The 20,097-nt window shown below is 37.6% G+C and overlaps 1 protein-coding gene across 6 annotated transcripts in view; it reads left to right on the top strand.

Moving 5' to 3' along the window:
• The window catches only part of Ercc6l2 (ERCC excision repair 6 like 2), a 99,943-nt gene that overhangs the window by 12,702 nt on the left and 67,144 nt on the right, over window positions 1–20,097 (top strand). For all 6 annotated transcript variants that reach the window (XM_037205643.1, XM_037205644.1, XM_028891714.2 and 3 more), the window contains 6 exons: window positions 3,240–3,433; window positions 10,616–10,777; window positions 11,179–11,386; window positions 13,823–13,963; window positions 17,403–17,516; window positions 19,495–19,614. In XM_037205643.1, the coding sequence (XP_037061538.1) occupies window positions 3,240–3,433; window positions 10,616–10,777; window positions 11,179–11,386; window positions 13,823–13,963; window positions 17,403–17,516; window positions 19,495–19,614 (939 nt within the window). The remainder of the gene's footprint in view (window positions 1–3,239; window positions 3,434–10,615; window positions 10,778–11,178; window positions 11,387–13,822; window positions 13,964–17,402; window positions 17,517–19,494; window positions 19,615–20,097) is intronic.

The following is a 20,097-nucleotide window of genomic DNA, read 5'->3' as shown; positions in this document are numbered from 1 at the left end:
AAACCCTGTCTCGAAAAAACCAAAAAAAAAAATGTTACACATTAAGGAGTAGTATTTGAAGTAGGGATTGGATGTATGTATGGAGAGATAGTATTTTATATACATTCTAAAACTTTTCAGGTATGAATATGACTTTGAGGAATGTATGAAATACAAGTGCCAAAGAATTCCTAAAGGAAAAGACACAAATCATGCATTCAAGTGCTGATTCTTGATTCCAAATTCATTAGATTTAGGCTAAGTTTATGCTATAGTTTTGACTTTATGAAATAAATCATAGTAAGTTAATTAAAAATATTACCTTGTAAGGCCCAGCTTTGGAGATTTTAAGAAAAAATTAGAAAGAAGGGGCGAGGGAGATAGCTCAGTGGGTAGAGTCCTGTTGTGGTGGTGAACTGAGTGTGGACCCCAGGGCCCGTGTAAAAAGTGGGTTGCAGTCTGCTTCTATGTCAGTGCTGGGAACAGAGACAGGCAGATCCCAAGGCTGGCCAGCCAGCAGCCTAGCTAAAACAGCAAGCTCCAGGTTCAATGAGAGAGGTGGGGAACCAGAGAGGAAAACATTCAAAGTCAACCTTTGCCCTGCACATATGTACACAGATACGTGCACCACACAGAGAGAAAATTAAAATTGAAAAATGAGAGGAAGAATTTCCTAACAATTACAATACCAATGTTAGAAAGATTTTCATTGGTACTCAGTAAAATACTTTTTCAGATATTTTGTTTACCATTGACCACCTTTTTAGCTCCTGTTATATGGCTGAAACAATTGGAAAGTTTTTGTTTCCTTTCTATTACTGTGATAAAACACTCTGGTCAGATGGAACTTGGGAAGCAAAGGGTTTATTTGGTTTACAGGTCGTAGCCTATTATTGAAGGGCAGAAACTCCCAGTGGGAACCTGGAGGCAGGAACCATGGGAACACTGCTTGCTGGCTCACTCTTTCCCTTGCTGTCAGGGTCATGATTAGATAGCTTTCTTATACAACCCAGGATAGCTTGCCTAAGGATGGTACAGCCCACAGCAGGCTAGGATCTTCCACATCAATTAATAGTAAAGACAGCTCCCCACAGACATGCCCACAGGCCAACTTGATCAAGAAAATTCCTCAATTGAGGTTTCTTCTCAGTTGAATCTAGGCTATGTCAAATTGACAGTTAAGACTAACTAGCACATAAACACTAGAACAGAAAAATAAGGAGCCAAGCAGTTCTAAGACAAATCAGTCACAGGAGGCTGCATTGCAAATGACACTACTGTGAACACCCTTATGTATCTCATCAACTTTTATGGTTAGTAAGTGGAGGGTAAGTTCTTAGCACTGCAGTTGTAAGGGCAGGGACTACTGGAATTGTGGAAAACTACTGAGCGCCCAGATAGACTTTGTACCCAGGATTCTTACCTTGTAAATATACAAAGTTCAAAGAGAGACATCACAGTTGAACTTAGTATTTTGAGCCTTGACTTTGTATTTGAAAGCAGAAAAATTAAATTGTAAGGTAAGCTACAATAGCAAAAGGTATTTGAAGTAAAGCAAGAAAGAGAAGATGCTCCTGTGTGTGTTCAGTGAGTGGGGATAAGGAGTTCACTTAAACTTTTGTTTTCTGCTTTCTCTTTACAAACACAGTCACATATTTTGTTTCTTACAGATTGTAAGTGACCTAAATGAAGCATTACATAGTACCTTACATTTTATAGTATTTTTTTTTTTTTTGGTTCATCTCTTGAGAGTGGGGCAAGTGTAAACCTTTAGAAAAGTTTACCATTAATACTCTTATATGTAACAAGCCAGGAGTATTGGTCATAGAGAAAAATAAAAAAAATTTAAGCTGTTGATGAGAGTGATATTCAGGGCTAAAAAAGAAAGGTGGAACCTCCAAGCACCACTTTCCAAACTAGATGTGTTAGTAATCTTAACAGACTGCTTTGGTTGAAAGCTGAATTAATCAGCTTTCTGTCACTGGAACAAATTACCTGAGATAAGTAACTTAAAAGAAGGAGAGGTTTAATTTGGCTCTTAGTTTTAGTTCATGATCAGTTGTCTTCTTGCTCTGCAGCCTATGGCTAGGCTCATTATGCTAGGAATACATGGTGGAGGAAGCTGCTCACTTCCTGGAGGCCAGAGTGAAAAGATAGCCGAGATAAGGGCATGTCCCGATAGTTCAATTTCTTTTCATAAGGTTCTGTCTCTTTAAAGTCCCACCATCTCCCCAGGAACCAAGCTTTTACTGCACATGCCTTTGGGGAATACTTAGTAGCCAGACTATAGCTTATTTCCAAATAGAGAACAAATTCTGTTTATATGAATTCAGTAGAGAACAGGGGATAGAGGTAATAAGTATTGATAAGTCTTGAGAACATTGCTGTAAAGTAAGGGACTGGTAGCCAAAGATGTACAATGGAGAAATCCTGTTTTGTTTCAATTTGATTTTATTTTGTTTTGTTTTTTTTTAACCCTGGGGAATATGCTCATGGATAAAAGTGGTTTGTTATAAAGATAAAACTGGTGTGTGGGGAAGACTGGAGTCAGTTTTAACATGTTGATTCTAGATTGGCAAGAGAGATAAATGGGAGCCACTGAGTATGATCAAATGTTGTTTTGAAGAAGATAAAAACAGTTATCTGTGGTCAGAGGTGCGAAGGCAGGGTGTGTGGAAATAAATAAAGGTAAAGTTACTAATAGAAACCTATGTGGAGGTTCTCTACTTGCTTCAGTTTTCTAGTGAGTTTCTCATGCCTTCAACAGAGAGAATCTGAGAAAAATGGCATAGGAAAGAGAGGTGATAGGAGCCCCAGAAGACTGTGTGTTGGAGAAGGATGCTATCCATTTGCTTTGCATATTAGCTCTTAAATTTCTTGTTGGGATCCTGATTTTATTGCTGTCTCTCTCTTAAAGAGTTACTTTTCTCTTCTTCAATGCTTTTAAGAATAAAAATGAAAAATAACCATTCCTTTCAGTGGATTATCTTTTTTTTGTTGTTGTTCTAACAAAAAGCTAATTAAGCAAAGAGTATTTTTGAGGATTTTTTTGTCCACATTTAGCAAACTAGTCAGTTGTATTAATCACTTACTTAGAGCATCAAAATCAAAGATTGAGACTGTTGATACTGGGTTGGGGATTTAACTCAGTGGTAGTGTGCTTGCCTAGCAAGCACAAGGCCCCTGGGTTCGGTCCTCAGCTCTGTGGGGGAATAAGAGTTCTTAATTAAAAACATGAATGCTTTTCTTCCTGTTTTTAGATGTTCTTAATAGTTGCTCCTCTTTCTGTCCTCTACAACTGGAAGGATGAATTGGATACCTGGGGATATTTCAGAGTCACTGTTTTACATGGCAGCAAAAAAGACAATGAACTGATTCGTTTAAAGCAAAGGAAATGTGAAATTGCTCTGACAACCTATGAAACTCTGCGCTTGTGTCTAGAGGAGCTTAACAGGTAAAATCATAAGAGTGATGCTGTCAGAGTGCTGCTAACATCAGCCATATGCATCCTTTATGTCATGATTCAAAACTCAAACTCCTATAGCTTGATTTCATGTCAGGGTTATAAAGCAGAGGTAGGACATCTGGAAAGGTGTCCTACCACTTCATATTCTATTCTTAAACTCAGAATAGGACTCCTTTCTAAACTGCGTTTTAAACAGTGGTAAGATTTGTCCCAAGTCCCATGTACAACACTGTGTAAATGATGCCCCCAAGAGTATTGAAATTCACTGAGGATATTTTGATCTGCACCTTAGTTCAATAGCATACCTTGACATATTTCCAAGATATATAGAAAAACCCCTGGTTGGAATGTTGAGCCACATTGATGGAGGAAAACCAGTTAAGAGGTTTATTTTGAACTAACTTGTGCCAAAATTCCTAATTCATGTGTATAGGTCACAACCTTAGGATGTAATCATGTTTAAAGATGTGATTAAGAAGAAATTTGGCTGTTTAAGTAGAGCTATAAGACAGTATAAGGTGTCCTTACTAGATAACAGACAAGTACCAAGAGCATATGAACAGGGAAGGACATGTGAGTTATCTAATATCTTGTAAATGCTAAAATATTATGGTTTCAGTCAGTTTGAATTATAGTCAGTGAAAGAGAGAATGGCAGAAAATGACCTTAAAGGTGATGCTTTCAAATCAGCTAAAATGCCCTGACTGCAGATAATAATGAAGAACAAAAACCAACAGTTCTCTCAGAGGTTTGGAAAACATAGAATGTATTCAAGAGTAAAATGTAACTAGATGAGGTTGTACAGACCTGAGCGCTCACCTACTCTGAAGGCTGAGGTGGGAGGACCAAGAATTTAAGGCCGGTGTGAACAAATATGGTGGGGCCTGTGCTCAAAATATCAATAACAAAGAAGAATAAAAGCAGTCACTAATTAGCTGTGTGGATTTGAGTAAATCATCTCATCTGGAAAATGACAGGGTGAGTTGGGTCTGTTTTTGCTAAAATGGACTATTCAGATACAGGTGGAAGGTTCTATTAGAAATAACTTAATGAGGTTCATTTATATACAATAATCAATACTGATTTTTAAATGTATTTAGCTTCCATTTCCACAGGTTCTATATCCAGGGACTCTCAGCCAACTGTAGATTAAAACATTAGCTAGAAGAATGTGTCTATAACAAACTAATGATTTCTTTAAACAACTCAGTATAATATTTTTACATACCACTTTGTGGTGGGTATTACATATTATCTAGAGATTATTTGAAGAAAACAGGATGATATATGTAAGTTATACACAGATACTGTGTCATTTTATGTAAGAGACTTGAACATCCACATATTTTGGTCCCTGAACCAATCCACAGATACAGGGGCACTTTATATAGTTCAGTGAATATTGATATGGTATTGTTAGATTTTTTTTCTGTAAAAGCCAACTTAGTAAATATTTTGAAGCCATACATAGTTTCTTTTTTATTTTTACAGCTCATTAAAAATATAAAACTATTCTTAACTTGTTGACTATACAGAACTATCCACAATCTGGGTGTGGCCCAGAGGCCACAGTTCAATGACACCTGGTTTTGAACAATGAATACTTGAGCTCAACCCCATTCCAAAGGAGGAAGAAACATTCCAACTGCCCTCTTCTTTACAGCTAACCTTTCTTCAGTTCTCACCATGGACACTCAACTTGATTTCTATTATGACAGACTGTTTCAAGCTGGTCCAGAGAATTCTGTTAATGCAGCTAGACAGAAAGTTTCCTCATTCATGCCTGGCATCTTTGCCCAACATGTTTTTGAGATTCATGTAAACTATTTAGTAAATCAGTGATTATTTTTTTAAACGTTAAATTGTATTCCATCTTATGCATACGTTTCTCTTTTTCTTACCCATTCATTTGAAAGTATCTATTTGATTTTGTTTCCTATTTTGTTATTATTATAAGTAAAATTTAAAGGAATATATTTATGGAAGCCCTATTTTGACATATGTTTTTATTTTTATTGGGTAAATAAATGAGTGGAATTTGTGGGTTTTACAATAAGTGCAGGCGTAAGTGGGAGAAACTGCCAACCCATTTTCCATGGTGACTGTGCCATTTTACTTTAATTGGATTGTATAAAGGTTCAATAGCTTCATTATCTTACCAATATTGGCATTGTCAGTCTTTTTGTTTTTACTCATTTTAGTGAGCATATAGGACATGACATTGTGATAGGAATTATATTTTTCTAGTGCATGTGCACCTGAAAATTTTATTCTATGGTTGGTAGGTATAATATTCTATAAATGTTCAGTTTTATTTGTGTAGTTTTGAGTGTTCCCTGTCTTTGCTGATTTTCTTTAGTCATACATTTTAAGTTCCGTTTTTAGGTTCACATGAATTTTCAAATTTTTACTTTTTCCTGATGGATTAATTTTTAAGCGGCTCCTATTTTTATATTGTCTTGTTTTATCTAATACTAACATAACTGCCAGCAGTCTTCTCATACCTGCTGCATATTACAGTTTTTCCTCTTTTTATTGCAACATTTTCTTTATTTTGTAGTGAATCCTTTACAAGTAGAATATAGTTGAACTTTTTATTTTTTTAATGTCCATTCTGACAATCTTTGCCTTTGTGGGGTATTTAGACCATTCATATTCAACGCAGTGTTGGTAAAGTTGGATTTTACAGACTTTGGATATGATTTTTACCCTGTGATGTTTGTATTTTACTGTTTTGTGGATTTTGACAGAAGATACTAACCTTGGTTATGGAGAGATTATTAAGCAGTTTGTCTAGGCTTAAACAGTTAAGTCAGTGATGGGCATGAGGTTTTAACATTGATCATCTGTTTTAACTCCAGACCTCAGGGTTCTAGCCAGCATGCTACCTCAAAAGATGCTGTGCAGTTAGGTAATTGTAATAAATTCACTTATGACAAGTCACATTTTAATTAGTGTTTACCTGTCTCTTTAAGTATGTTCCTTAACATAGATTTCATATTTAACTTCTGTGTTTCAGTGTTTATTGCATTTTAACATATATGTGCTAAAAATGTATAATTGGTTATTTTATGTGACGTAACTATTAAGAATTCTGAGAATTATATAATTGTAAATCATATATTTGCAAAAGTAGGGAAAGGAGGACATTGATTTTTTTTTGTTGTTAACTTGTATTACTTCAAATGTCTTCGTTTTGATATATTTTAAATGTTTTATGTTTAATCTGAGTGAGTACCATTTTGTGAGTGTGGTGTTCTGTACATTTATAATAAACAATCCAGAGTAGACAAATGCATGATATACTATAGTTGAACAATATTTAATTATTATATATTTTACTTTATGAAATGTTGGCAAGTTTATATATGTCTAAAGAGCTAAATAAGGCTTGTAGGGAAAACTGCATTTCTTTGTACACTCCTTCTTAACCTGTACCTTCAGCTGTTATTGACACTAGTCAGTCAGTCTGTCTGTTGGACTCTGATTCTCCTTTGCCCTCCCTTCCTGTCCTCCTCATCCTCACCCTCACCCACTTTGTTCTGTTTGGTTTAATTTTGAAACAATCTCATCTAACCCAGGCTGGCCAGACTTTTCTGTATACCTCAGGTTGGCCTTGAATTCTTGACTCTCTTGCCTCCACTTTCCGAGTGCTGGGATTACAGACATCTATCACTATGTCTGGCTTTTATATCCACATCTCTAACAGCGTAGTTAAGCTACAATTTTTAATGATTTTTCTGTGTCAACTGTCAATTTCTTAGAGGAAATTAAGATTTTTTGCTGTACTTTGCCTTTTATATCCATATGTGAGAATAACTTTCATGTTTATATTATAGAGTGGGAATAGTTATTTATGAGGTCCAAACATTTCTTGAACAAACGGGTATTTATGTGACTCCAGTTTCCTGAGTCATCCAGTACCCCCAGCTTTTAGTTCCTTAAGGAGCTGCACATATACATTAGAGTGCTCCTTGGCTTGCTTTGCTGCTGGCCTACAGACTGCTTTTCTCTGCTTCTGTAAGTCATCTTGTCCATCTTTCCATTTCTTTCTGTCTGTGTTCTGGAGAGGTTCTATCTTTTTGTACCTTTACCTTAAGAAATCTGTAGGAAAGTTGAACAAATGTGTATGAGTGTCTATCTGTTATAGCCAACAGATCTTTTGTACATACCTATGTATGCATATGTGTGTGCTCTTGCATATATGTAAACGTGTGTATTCGTGCATTGTACATGCATGCATACACACTTTGTCTAAGTATATTAGTGAATCACTTCAGTAAATTTCACATAGCATGACAGCTTGAGTACTAAATATTTTAATGTTGTTCTAAGTTTGTGTTCTTTAATGTTGGGCTGTTTGTTTGTTTGTTTTTACTCTTTTAGGGGCCACCACTCAGCTCCCAAATAAAGACATGGAGACTTAGTCTTACTTATGAATGCCTGGCCTTAGCTTATCTTGTTTCTAGCCAGCTTTTCTTAAATTAAATTACCCTGTCTACATTTTGCCTCTGGTATTTTACCTTTCTCTATTCTATATACCTCTCTTTCCTTCTTACTCAGTGGCTGGTTGCGTGGCTGAGTCGCTGGCCCCTGGCATCTTCCTCTTATTCCTTTCTCATTCTTCCATTTTCTCTGTTCTTCTCCTTATGTTTATTCTCTCTGCCTAGCAGCCCCGCCTATCCCTCTCCTGCCTTGCTGTTGGCTGTTCAAAGAATGCAACACATCTTTGCATCATTAAACAAATGTTCCATAGTATAAACAAATGTAACAGATCTTTACACAGTTAAAATAATATTCCACAACATTTTATACATCATTACCCTTGTCATATGGGTAGGTAACTTGGTAAAGTGCTTGCTATGAAGCGTGAGGACCTGAATTTCATTCCCTAGAACCCATTGGCCCTGGTGGCACACACTTGTAGTTGTGGAGACAGGTAGATCCCTGGAGCTCACTGGCTAGCTAGCCTAGCCTAATTGGCCAGCTCCAGTCCAGTGAGAGATCATGTCTCAAAAAACTAGGTGGACAGCATCTAAGGAATAATACCTGAGGTTGACCTCTTGTCTTTCACATGCATGTCTTTCACGTGCACACATGTGTACATATATAGGTACATACATACGTACATGCATACATACATTCTCAAAAGAAATTAATAAAAAAAATTAAAAGATGAGAGGGAAACAAATATCCTTAAGATATTATCAATAGTTAATTTCTGTAAAGCAGAATTCAGTAAAGGTTTGGGTGGTGGCTTTGGTTATTAAGTCTTTCATACTCACCTGATAAAGAGTGATCCCCTTTATCATTTGTATCCCAGTACATTGAGCCTGGCCTAAAGCTTTGTTAGATGCAGGTTAACATTGCTGGCAAGGATGCTTTATGAATATAGCTGTGGACTTCATACTTGTCACTTTGGGGTATGCATGCTGTTCATTGGTAATGACACTAAGTTTGTCTATAGGACAAGAAGGGAAGCATCCATACAACAGTACCTTCACAAATAAGGTTTTTTCTCTACAATAGCAAATCTATGAAGTGACATTTTACTACCATTTAAGTATTTTGATTCTTATGTCCATTTACGTATGTTTCGGCATGTAAATTTTATCCTTACTTGATCAAATCCATTTATCTTGTTGGGTCTTATAGCATAATGTATTTTTCTAGTTTATCATTTCTATAAAGCAAAGTCTCCTTGATTAAGAATTAGATTTAAATTTAACTTAAGTCAAGGTCAATGCCTGATTGTATTGGAGTGAGAAGTTAAACTAATGAGTGAGTCTACAATGATGGCAATTTATCCTCCTTTTTTGTTTTCTGAGTTGTAGACATGCTTATTTGCAATTTGTGTTTTCAGATAGTTCAAGTTATTTGCTCATCTTTTGATGTTGTAGCATATAGTCCATGTACAGGTATTTTATCTAATAGTTTGCAGATGTTTTCTCTCAGTCTATGTCTTCCATTTTCTTAATGATGTCTTCAGAAGGGCAAAAGTTGGTAACTTTGACAACATCCAATTTATCACAAAAACTTCTGAGAAGTTTTCATCTGACTTAGAATCAGGAAGATGGTTCTGTTTCATACATTTTAATATTTTTCCTCATTTTGACTTATAATCTATCTTAAATTCATTTTTGTGTATGGTGTCTGACTTTTTCTCTTTAACTTCTAGATGTTTATTTATTGAATATTTACAACCATTTGTAATTGCATTTTTTTGTTGTTGGTTTTTGTGTTTTGTTTTGTTTTGTGAGGTAGGGTTTCTTTGTGTAGTTCTGGCTGTCCTGGAACTCATTCTGTAGACCAGGCAGGCCTTGAACTCAGAGATCTGCCTGACTCCTGAGTGCTGGGATTAAAGGTGTGTGCTACCACAGCCTGGCACAATCATTATTCTTGATGCTTCAATATTCTTTTTTGTTTGTTTGTTTGTTTTTGAGACTGGGTTTCTCTGTGTAGTTTTGGTGCCAGTCCTGGATTGCGCTCTGTAGCCCAGGCTGGCCTCAAACTCACAGAGATTCGCCTGGCTCTGCCTCCTGAGTGCTGGGATTAAAGGTGTGCATCACCACTGCCAGGCTTCAATATTCTAATTAGATGTGTTTCTGGACATTAATCCTGAATTTGGCTCCTCAGCATTTCTGCTGTGTTCCCCACTGATCTCTCACTGATTGAGTAGCACTTGTTCTTTCTAACAGATTGACCATTGCAGCTGCTCATCTCTACTGGGGTCACAGCATTAACCTTTTTAGTAAACAGTATTCATTATCAGTTTCAAAAAAATGCTGATGTCTATATCAATGCTTTTCAAATTTAACATAAAGTTTGTTTTTTTATGTGTCTTTCTGATTTGTTATTTAAAGGAGGAATTATCATTTAATGATATTTAAATAATAGCTTTCATTCCAGCATTATCAAACATGATCTCTAAACCTCTTATAGTATCATATGCATTTTATTAGGGTTTACAAAATCATGTCTTCTCTCGTTTCTCATTTTTTTTTCTGTATTTACCAGTAGTGTTCTGTGATCTAGGGTCACTTAGCCAGATGAGAACCAGTAGAATCATCAAAGGATGAAGGTGTTAGGGAGGGGAAAAAAAGGATGTCTAAATCTTTAGACTAAGGTAAGAACATTTGCTGTTCCCCACTCTTCCTTTTTTTCTTGTAGTTTGGAATGGTCAGCTGTTATTGTAGATGAAGCTCATAGAATCAAGAATCCAAAAGCACGAGTGACGGAAGTCATGAAGGCTCTGAAGTGCCAGGCCCGCATTGGCCTCACTGGCACCATCCTTCAGAACAACATGAAGGAGCTGTGGTGCGTTATGGACTGGTAGGTGAAATGCGTAGACATTTGCTGGATAGTTGTTTAGCTAAATGCTGCCTTGTTTTCTGATTGCTAGTCCTTTAAATCACAGCCCCTCCCCCCAGAAAACTGGTTACTTAACTGTTTACAGAAATACTTAATCCCAAGCATGTTTCAGTGTAGGAAGTCCTCTGAAAGTCTTAGCATGCTCCTGTTCGTCCCCATAGTAAATAAATGTTGAATTACCAGCCCTATCACCTTCAGTTATAAACAGTCATAAAGAAGGAATGCTGTTTTCCTGGCTCTTGTTTTTGTTGTCATTAATAAGTAAGCCACTGAATATATTCTTTACAAGCAAAAGAATTGAATGCTTTTCTTTTTAAATAATTTAGTAACTTTGTTACATTTTTCTTACTACCTTTCTAAAGGGCCGTGCCAGGACTTTTAGGTAGCAGGACCCACTTCAAGAAGCAATTTTCTGACCCAGTGGAACATGGCCAGAGACACACAGCAACAAAAAGAGAGCTTGCTACTGGCCGAAAAGCTATGCGCAGACTTGCAAAAAAGATGTCTGGCTGTTTTCTCAGGCGCACCAAGACCCTTATCAAGGGCCAGCTGCCTAAGAAAGAAGACCGGGTGAGAACTGCATTTGTTTGTATTATTAATTCTTCATCACAAGTTTTTTTTTCTTGAAAAGCATTTCTTTTTAGGATTCCTTTTGTGGGAAAGTTTGTAACGTGGGATTTCAGAAAACATCAGTTGAACTCAGTTTTATTTCTTTCTTAATTTTATTGACCTGCTAGCTAATAGGCCTGCAATTAGTACATGTGTTAATTAGCTTTCTATTGCCATGATATATTCTGGAGATAAGTCACTGTAACCGAGGAAAGATCTATTTTGGTTTCAGTCCATGGTTCTTTGGGCCTGTGGGAGGACATGGTAGAACAAGCTCTTACCTCACAGTGGTGAGAAGGAAAAAGAGACAGAAAGGGGCCAGGAACCCAATACTCACTTCAGGGACACAGTCTCAGTGACCTAAGTTCCTCCTTAAAGGCTCCACATGCCAAAGGCCAGTGAGCTGGGCTTTGGCTTGTGGGCCTGTGGGGGGCCTTTGGGATCCAAGCCGTGGCCATGTGTATCTAATGTACATTTTAAGTCAGGTGCAGTGGTGTACTCCTTTAATCCCAGCACAGAGGCAGGTGAATCTCTGAGTTCAGACCAGCCTGGTCTACATAGTGAGTTCTAGGCCAGTGAGATCAGATCTACACAATGAAACCCTTTCTCAAAAAAAAAAAAAAACCAAAAAAAACCCAAAAACAAAAATCCAGACCAAATCCTCATGTCTTAAAAGGCTTTTGATTCAGTTCTTCCTTAAAGAAGTAGGGACAGCTTCCCTTTGTAATGAGTTTTTTCCTTCACACGTGGTTCAGTGTGCTCTGTGGCTTCTTAATTCTAGTTATAGTAATAAAGTGGTTTAGTGCTTTTTTTTTCTAAGTTGGCTTTATGTAGATTGCTCTTTGTAGTTATGCTACTGACCTAATTTTTAACTTGTAAGAAAATAACATTGTTACTGTTTAAGAAAATTGGAATTGTCTAGGATTTTTAGATTTTTCACTGATTGTCTAACCTTGTGATTCTTAGCTCCAGCAGTAGAATAAAGATTCTGTAAATTATTACAAGCTAAATCTAAGTCATGCTGTCTTAAGTAGAGGTGATGATTGTAAGCATTGCAGCTCAGATGGAAAGGTTATTGTGTTAGAGTACTTTGTGAACCTCTGCTTTCTAAAATGTTGTATGTAGACGTGTGTGTGTGTGTGTGTGTGTGTGTGTGTGTGAGAGAGAGAGAGAGAGGGGGGCGGGAGGGAGAGGGAGGGAGAGGGAGAGGGAGAGGGAGATCTATTTAATAGGAATAATACAAACAAAATACATCAAGAGAGAACTGTGCCTAGAGATTTAGAACTTGGGCTCTGGCTTCCCATGTAAAGGTTTTTTTCAGTTGAGCAGCTTCCTCAGGGTCTCAGACCAGTGCTGTTTGTTAAGGAACCAATGAGGATAGGCAGGCTTCGCATGGTTGCTCTGAAATGCATGACACATAAGAAATACTGTAGTGTTGAATACTAATATAAAATACCCTTTACATTGTAACCACTGAGTGCCATCTTCTGTGTCATCCCGCTGTTCTTACATACTTTATATTCAATACTGAGGATCGAGGAGTGATTAGATTCTGTAGACATATTTTTAAAATTCCAGTATTATTTTTAAAGATATTCCTGTATTTGCTGAATGTGTATTTTTTTGTAATACTGTCTCATTGTATTTATATAAATGCTTAAAAATAGGTGGCTGTTCCTTTTTATTCATACTCTTTATGGCCTGTTATGAATAATTTGATTTTACGACAGCGGTTTCATATATATCTAGAAGAATTTTATTAGTTTCTAGTGCTGCCAGAAGTAGGAGGGAAATTGTGTCATTATAAGTTGGTTGCATTGTTTTGCTACAATATTTTGTTCTGTCCTCGAATTTGGACATATAATAGCAACTTATGTTTGTTTTTGCATATATTTAATTCTTATCTTTACTAATTTTAGGAATTTAGATCAAGAGCCTAAATACAAGTGACTAAAGTAGCATGAATGTTTCTAATGTTTTTGCAGTTTTTCAAATATTTCAGTAGCATTTGTTATTTATACTATTTTTCTGAAGTCTTTTGTTTCACATTATCATTATTTGTTTGCATGATAGACTGATATACTTCTAAGAAGACCCATGATATACTGAGAAATATGTAAGGAAGTCACATTATTTGGTTTTCATGTTATTTTTTCTTTTAAGTAAAAACAAGAACAAATTATAAGGATTATTTAAAAGTGAGATGATAGTCTGTACAATATAGAATAAGGTGAGGAGCAAGACTGAAAGAATGGGGGAGTAATTGTCATAAAGACATAAGTACAGGTAGTTAGTGTAGGTGATTGTGGTGTTAACCTCATGAAATCTAGTGGGCATTGTGATGATTATTCTTATTGCTATAGAAATCCTAAGAACTGTCTTCTCGTCTGTCTACAGATGGTGTATTGTTCTTTGACAGAATTCCAGAAAGCTGTCTATCAAACAGTGTTAGAAACAGAAGATGTGGCTTTAATCCTTCAGTCTTCTCAGCCTTGTACCTGTGGCAGTGGCCGGAAAAGGAGAAATTGCTGTTACAAGGCAAACATTTCCATTTATCTTCACTGTTTTGTTCTTGTGTCAATAAAACCAAGGGACCAGGGAGATGGCGTGGAGAGTCTAAGTACTTGTGACACAAGCCTGACGAGCAGAGTACTGATTCCCAGAACCCACACAGACAGTATGCAGTAACAGGGTCTGTGATCCCAGCATTTCTGGCAACATGGGGTTGCAGACAGGAAAATCCCTGGGAACTTGTGGGCCAATAAGAGACTGCTTCAAAACAAGGTAGAAGTGGGAACTGGCTCTTAAAAGTTATCCTCTGGTCTCCACATGCATGCCATGGCACATGCATGCCTGCATCACACACATACACATAGATAATCACAAGTTAATCAGAAATTTTTTACAATACCAAATCACTGCATTATAAGATACAAAACTCAAGTATCAGTAAGACCTAGTTTAGAAATTAAGCTTCAGTTTGGTATCTGCTCACTTCTTATTTGGAAGTAGCCTACTTTCATCTTAAAATTCCATTTTATTTTCACAAATTTTTCATCCACTGCTAGTAAGAATGAATCACTGCTTTGCTGATGAAACACAACTTCTTGCTACAGAGTCTATTTAATAGAGACTTGTGTTAGTAGAACAACATGTTTTCTTAGAGACAAAAAGTTACGTATTTTTTTTTTGTTTTGTTTTGTTTTGTTTTTTTTATCTGTTCTTTTTTTATTTGGTTTCTGAGACAGGTTTTCTCAAGCTGTCCTGGAACTCACTCTGTATACCAGGTTGGCCTTGAACTCAGATCCACCGAGTGCTGGGATTAAAGGAATGTGGCAATACTGCTGGGTTTTTTTTTGTTTGTTTGTTTGTTTTTGTTTTTGTTTTTGTTTTATTTCTTTTTCTGTAATGATTACGGGACCCAAGTATTTCTCTAGATTGCTTTTTATTCATTCAATTGGTTTTGCTGTTTTCAGTCATTTCCAATTTTGTAATACCCCATGTATCTAGAAAACTTTCTAGCTTGTTATCAGATTTGGGGGTCACACCCTTGTTTCCCGGGTCGGATCTGGACACTCATCAGTAATCCAATTAAAAGAGCCAAATTAAAAGTGGAAAGCAGAAAAAGGAGATTTATTAAGCACAGCTACTTCAGGAAGAGGGACAAAGACCCAGCAAATTCCTCAAGTCCATATTTTGTTGATTGTTCTTTACTTTTTGGGGGGGCCTGCCACCCAGCTCCCAAATAAACCACACGGAGGCTTATTCTTAATTATAAATGCCTAGCCTTAGCTTGGCTTGTTTCTTGCCAACTTTTCTTAAATTACCTGGTCTACCTTTACCACTGGGCTTTTTCCTTTTCTTATTTCTGTGTATCTTACTTTCACTCTTACTCCATGGCTGGCTGGGTGGCTGTGTGGCTGTGTGGCTGGCCCATAGCATCCTAATCTCCTTGTTCTCTTGCTCTTTCTTTTCCTCCCAAATTTCTCCTATTTATTCTCTCTGCCTGCCAGCCCCATAGTAACACAGCTTCACAGAGTTAAACAAATGCAACATAAAAGAATGCAGCACATTTTTGCATCATTAAACAAACGTTCCACATCACAAACAAATGTAACACATCTTAAAATGATATTCTACAACATCCATCTTCCCATTTCAGAAGTGAGATCAACATTTAAATAGAGGGCCAAGCAGTGCCAGTCAAGATGCTGTCCTGCCCACCACTGACCCATCAATGTCTGGGCTTCTGTGTGTAAGGTGGTTTTACAAGTTGTTTGAACTGTGTGAAATCTTTCTGGAAGTCAAGTTCCCTCTCTAGCTGGTTCCTTTTTCTCCTTCCATTGTGAGATTCCTGTGGAACTCCTTTTTCCTGGGCTCTGTTTCAGTCATCTGATGGTCAGGTTGAGAGACAAGTGTCTCTTTAGAGTATCTTCAGTTCTGGACAGGGACATTTAGGCCCGGCAGCAGCTGGCGGAGACATTCAGGCCCAGCGGCGGTCCACGGAGGTGGACGGGCCCTGTGGCAGAGATAAGCAGACTGAGGTGGAAAGGCCGGGCGGCGGCCCACAGGGGTGGACGCAGGTCGGCGACCTGCGGAGGTGGACGGGCCTGGTGGCAGCGGCCGACGGGGACATACAGGCCCAGTGGCAGCCGGTAGAGACATACAGGCCCGTTGGCGGCCCACGGAGGTGGACAGACCCAGCGGCCGTTGACAGGGACATACAGGCCCGGCAGCAGAGACAAGTGGACGCAGGTGGGCCTGTGGCGGCGGGCCACAGGGGTGGACAGGCCCGGGGACGGAGAGGGGCGGACGCAGCTTGGAGCGGGGACGCCCCTAGCCCCAACACCTGGGGAAGAGACTATCTCTGTGGGTCGGAACCAGGGCAAGTCTGGGCATTCCGTCTGGGGACAACCCAGGGCCCAACTGCTGATCCTGTGAAACCCAACAACTTGGAGGTGTTGGTGAGACTACCCTGCTCAGCTGAAACCCATCTGGGAGAGGATTCAGATGCCTACAGTTGAAGTCTGAAGAAACAAGATCAGCTGAGGAGTTGACAAATGAATAAAACGTGACCTGGGAACACAGAAGAAGGCGCTACCCAGCCACTAAACCAGATCACCAGAATCATAAGTATATAATTCACCGACTGAAATCAGCTGTCCCTGAAGAAACAGCCCAATAGCACCAATTTAACCAAGAACCCCTACTAAACCAAGACTAAAAATTAGAACAAGAGAGGCACTCTCAGACACAGACACCACCTGCACCGCACAGAGGAAAAGATGAGTAGACGCCAGAGCAAAAATACAGGCAACAACATAAAGACCTATATGGCAACATCAGAACCTAGTGATTCTACACCTGCAAGACCTAAACATACCATGACAGAAGAAACAGAAGAAATCAACCCTAAAAATGACTTTAAGAAGATGATAGAGGCCCTTAAAGAAGAAATAAAACATTCCCTCAATGAGGAAATAAAAACTTTCCTTAAAGAGGAAATGAAAAACTACCTTAAAGAGGAAATAAAAACTTTCCTTAAAGAGGAAATGAAAAACTCTCTTAAAGAGGAAATAAAAACTTCCCTTAAAGAGGAAATGAAAAACTCCATTAAAGGGGAAATAAAAAACTCCCTTAGAGTATCTTCAGTTCTGCTGGGCTAGGCATAAGTAGAGAGTAAAGTCTTCTTTAGAACACTGTGACTACATCATAGTGTTGCTACCAGGGCCCTCTTATGGCATTCTGTCACTGTTCCATTCCAGAATGGAGACTCCCCTTTTATTAAATAAACACTATATTACATTTCATGAAGAGTGATTCTAGGTCCGTGATTCAAGAATATTCTTCCAAGCAGTTGGCCTTCACTATCATAGATATACAATAAGTATTAGTGTTGTGTTTTATAATTAGTTATATAGCCACGTTATTAATGGTTTTCTTATTTGTGTTTTTTTTTTTGTCCTTTCTGTTACAGACTAATTCAAAGGGTGAAAAAGTGAGAACTTTGTGTCTTAGTTACCTAACTGTGCTGCAGAAAGTAGCTAACCATGTTGCACTGCTGCAGACCACCAGCACCTCCAGGCATCAGGTTGGGGTTGACTTTACATTTCTCTGTCATGCTATTGATATAAAATTGATACTGTATAGTGTTGTTGACACACACACACACACACACAAAAAAAACATAACTCTAATCTTAAAGGGAGCAAGAAATACTTTATTCTGGAGCCATTTCAGTGACCAGAGCCTGGGAAGAGAGATTTAGATTATCCTAAATCCCATTTTTTGACATGGAAGTGGTTTTATGAAGTTTTATAGTTTACTGAAGAAAGAAACACAGAAATCTAGGAAAGTTTTAAAATATATTGGTGGGTACATCAGAGAGATGGGTACAAGATGAGGGAAGCTTTTTTTTATAGGCCCAGGATGCTATCTGATGACATTCTTAGCTTTTGAATTGGTAGAGACTAGGATTCCATATTATTTATCTATTAGTCACAGAATGTTAGTTCTGACACACATGTGTAATATTTTGTTTGTGTTTTGACAAATAAAGCTTGCCTGAAGACTAGAGGGCCAAGCCAGCCACTAGTTAACCAGAGGCCAGGCAGTGGTGTCTCACACCTGTAATCTCAGGAGGTGAAGAGAAGAATTGATAAGGTGGGGTGGAGACTGGATCTCAGTCTTTTAGGTCTAGTGATTCGGTCTAAGTGACTTCTAAGGTAAGAAGTCACTGGTGGCTGTTCCTCTGCTTCTCTGATCTTTCAGGTTATTACCCTGTTATTTGACTCCTGGTTTTTATTGATAAGACTAATTAGGTTCACGCTTCAGGCAAGGAATGACTATTAGAGGGTGGGACTAAAACTCTGCCCAAGATAAGATAATTAACTTCTGAAGCTGTAACATTCCAATCTATCCATAGTATTGCAGCTCTAATCAATCAGTCTCAGTTTCTGCAGACACAGCTTCTTTACACTTCACACTTCTTTCTACTTCACATTATCTTAGCACAATACTCTTAAAAGTGTTTTAGGTGACATTGAAGAGAAATATGACTTGCTTATTTTAAAATTTAGTAATTGAAAAACAGAACCTGCTTAGCATGTGCAAGGTACTGAGCTCTATTTTCAGCATTAACACTAATAAATCTTTAAAGTAAAATTTATATATCAAAGAACGTGTGCACTTAAATTTTTAATGAGGATGAAAAAGCTTGAGCTTAAAGTGATAGCTGTTTTATCTGTGTAATAGTGTTTGTGTATTTACTTTGGTATAATTACTTAGATAGTAAGCTGGGCAGTGGTGGCTCATGCCTTTAATCTCAGCACTTGGGAGGCAGAGGCAGGCAGATCTCTGAGTTCAATGCCAGCCTGGTCTACAAAGCACGTTTCAGGACAGCCAGGGTTACACAGAGAAACCTTGTCTCAAACAACCAAAATAAAAACAAACAAACAAACAAACAAAAAAACAAGAGATTACTTAGATAGTTGATAAATGAATTCCATGCAATCAGTTGCATCAAAGTAACTGATAATATTATGTTTAATTATATTTATCTTATATGCTGGGTAAATAGATATATATATTAAATATTTAGGCTGTTTCCTAAACTGTCAGAAAATCAGTCCTCTCTAAGGTAGGGCTTAAATAAGACCATTTGCTTTGATACTGCAATTCTGTATTACTCTAGAGCCACGATCAGTAAAGAGGTCTCACTGTCATGTAAGGATATTTTCTTGTGCTGTAGTTGGTGCTATTTAAACTGATTTGAAATCTATTAAGAATTTGGTACAGTAGTCTTTAATAGTATTATTTACTCTTTAGGGAATGTTTGTTTCCTTGTTTTGGAAATCTTGAAAAACTAACGATATAATATCCATATCCATAGTGTCAAGGACTCATTAAAACCATACATATTTAACATACAGCTTTTGGATTTCGTGAATTATTAATGGAACTTACAGAAAGCAGATTATATTTTTTTCTCATAGATAGATTTTTTTTATAAAGTTTTATTTTTTTGCAGGTTTAAATATGTATTGAAATTTCTTCTTCTTTCTCTCAAGGAAACACTTACCAAGAAGATATGTGATCAGGTATTTTCCAGATTCCCAGATTTTGTGCAGAAAAGTAAAGATGCAGCCTTTGAAACACTTTCTGACCCTAAATATAGTGGGAAAATGAAGGTATGTACTCTATCTTCAGTTCTCATTCAACCAGGGATGCTGCACAAAAGGTTTGATTTATACAGCAAGGACACCAGCTAAGGGACAGGCACCCCAACAATGAGAAGTGATGGAGATTATGAGCTCTGTATATAGATCAGTGCACACAATGGGTTCTTAGTAGCAGTTTCATCAAATATACTTTGGACTTTTCCTTACCAATCTATTGGACTTACATGCAGAGACAAGGCCTCTATATCTAGACTGAATTTTCTGCCTCCATTTTTTTGTTTGCTGACCTGGATGGTAAAATTGCAAGGGAACATTTGTTCTGCTCAGGGAAACTGACCTATGGCCATGTTATTCTTTGTACTGCATTATTAAAGGAGGGGTGTAGAAAGTAAGCCTAGGTTTTGCAGCCCTGACCTAGGCCTTTTGTGGTGGTGTGAACTCCTGACAGCCTCTGGCCATTTTGCTTAATAGCTATCAAGAATCCTCATTTAT

Source organism: Peromyscus leucopus, chromosome 5 (genome assembly GCF_004664715.2).
Source record: "Peromyscus leucopus breed LL Stock chromosome 5, UCI_PerLeu_2.1, whole genome shotgun sequence".
Lineage (NCBI taxonomy): Eukaryota > Metazoa > Chordata > Mammalia > Rodentia > Cricetidae > Peromyscus > Peromyscus leucopus.
The sequence above is the reverse complement of the archived record's forward strand: the minus strand, read 5'-3'. Positions and strand labels throughout refer to the sequence as shown.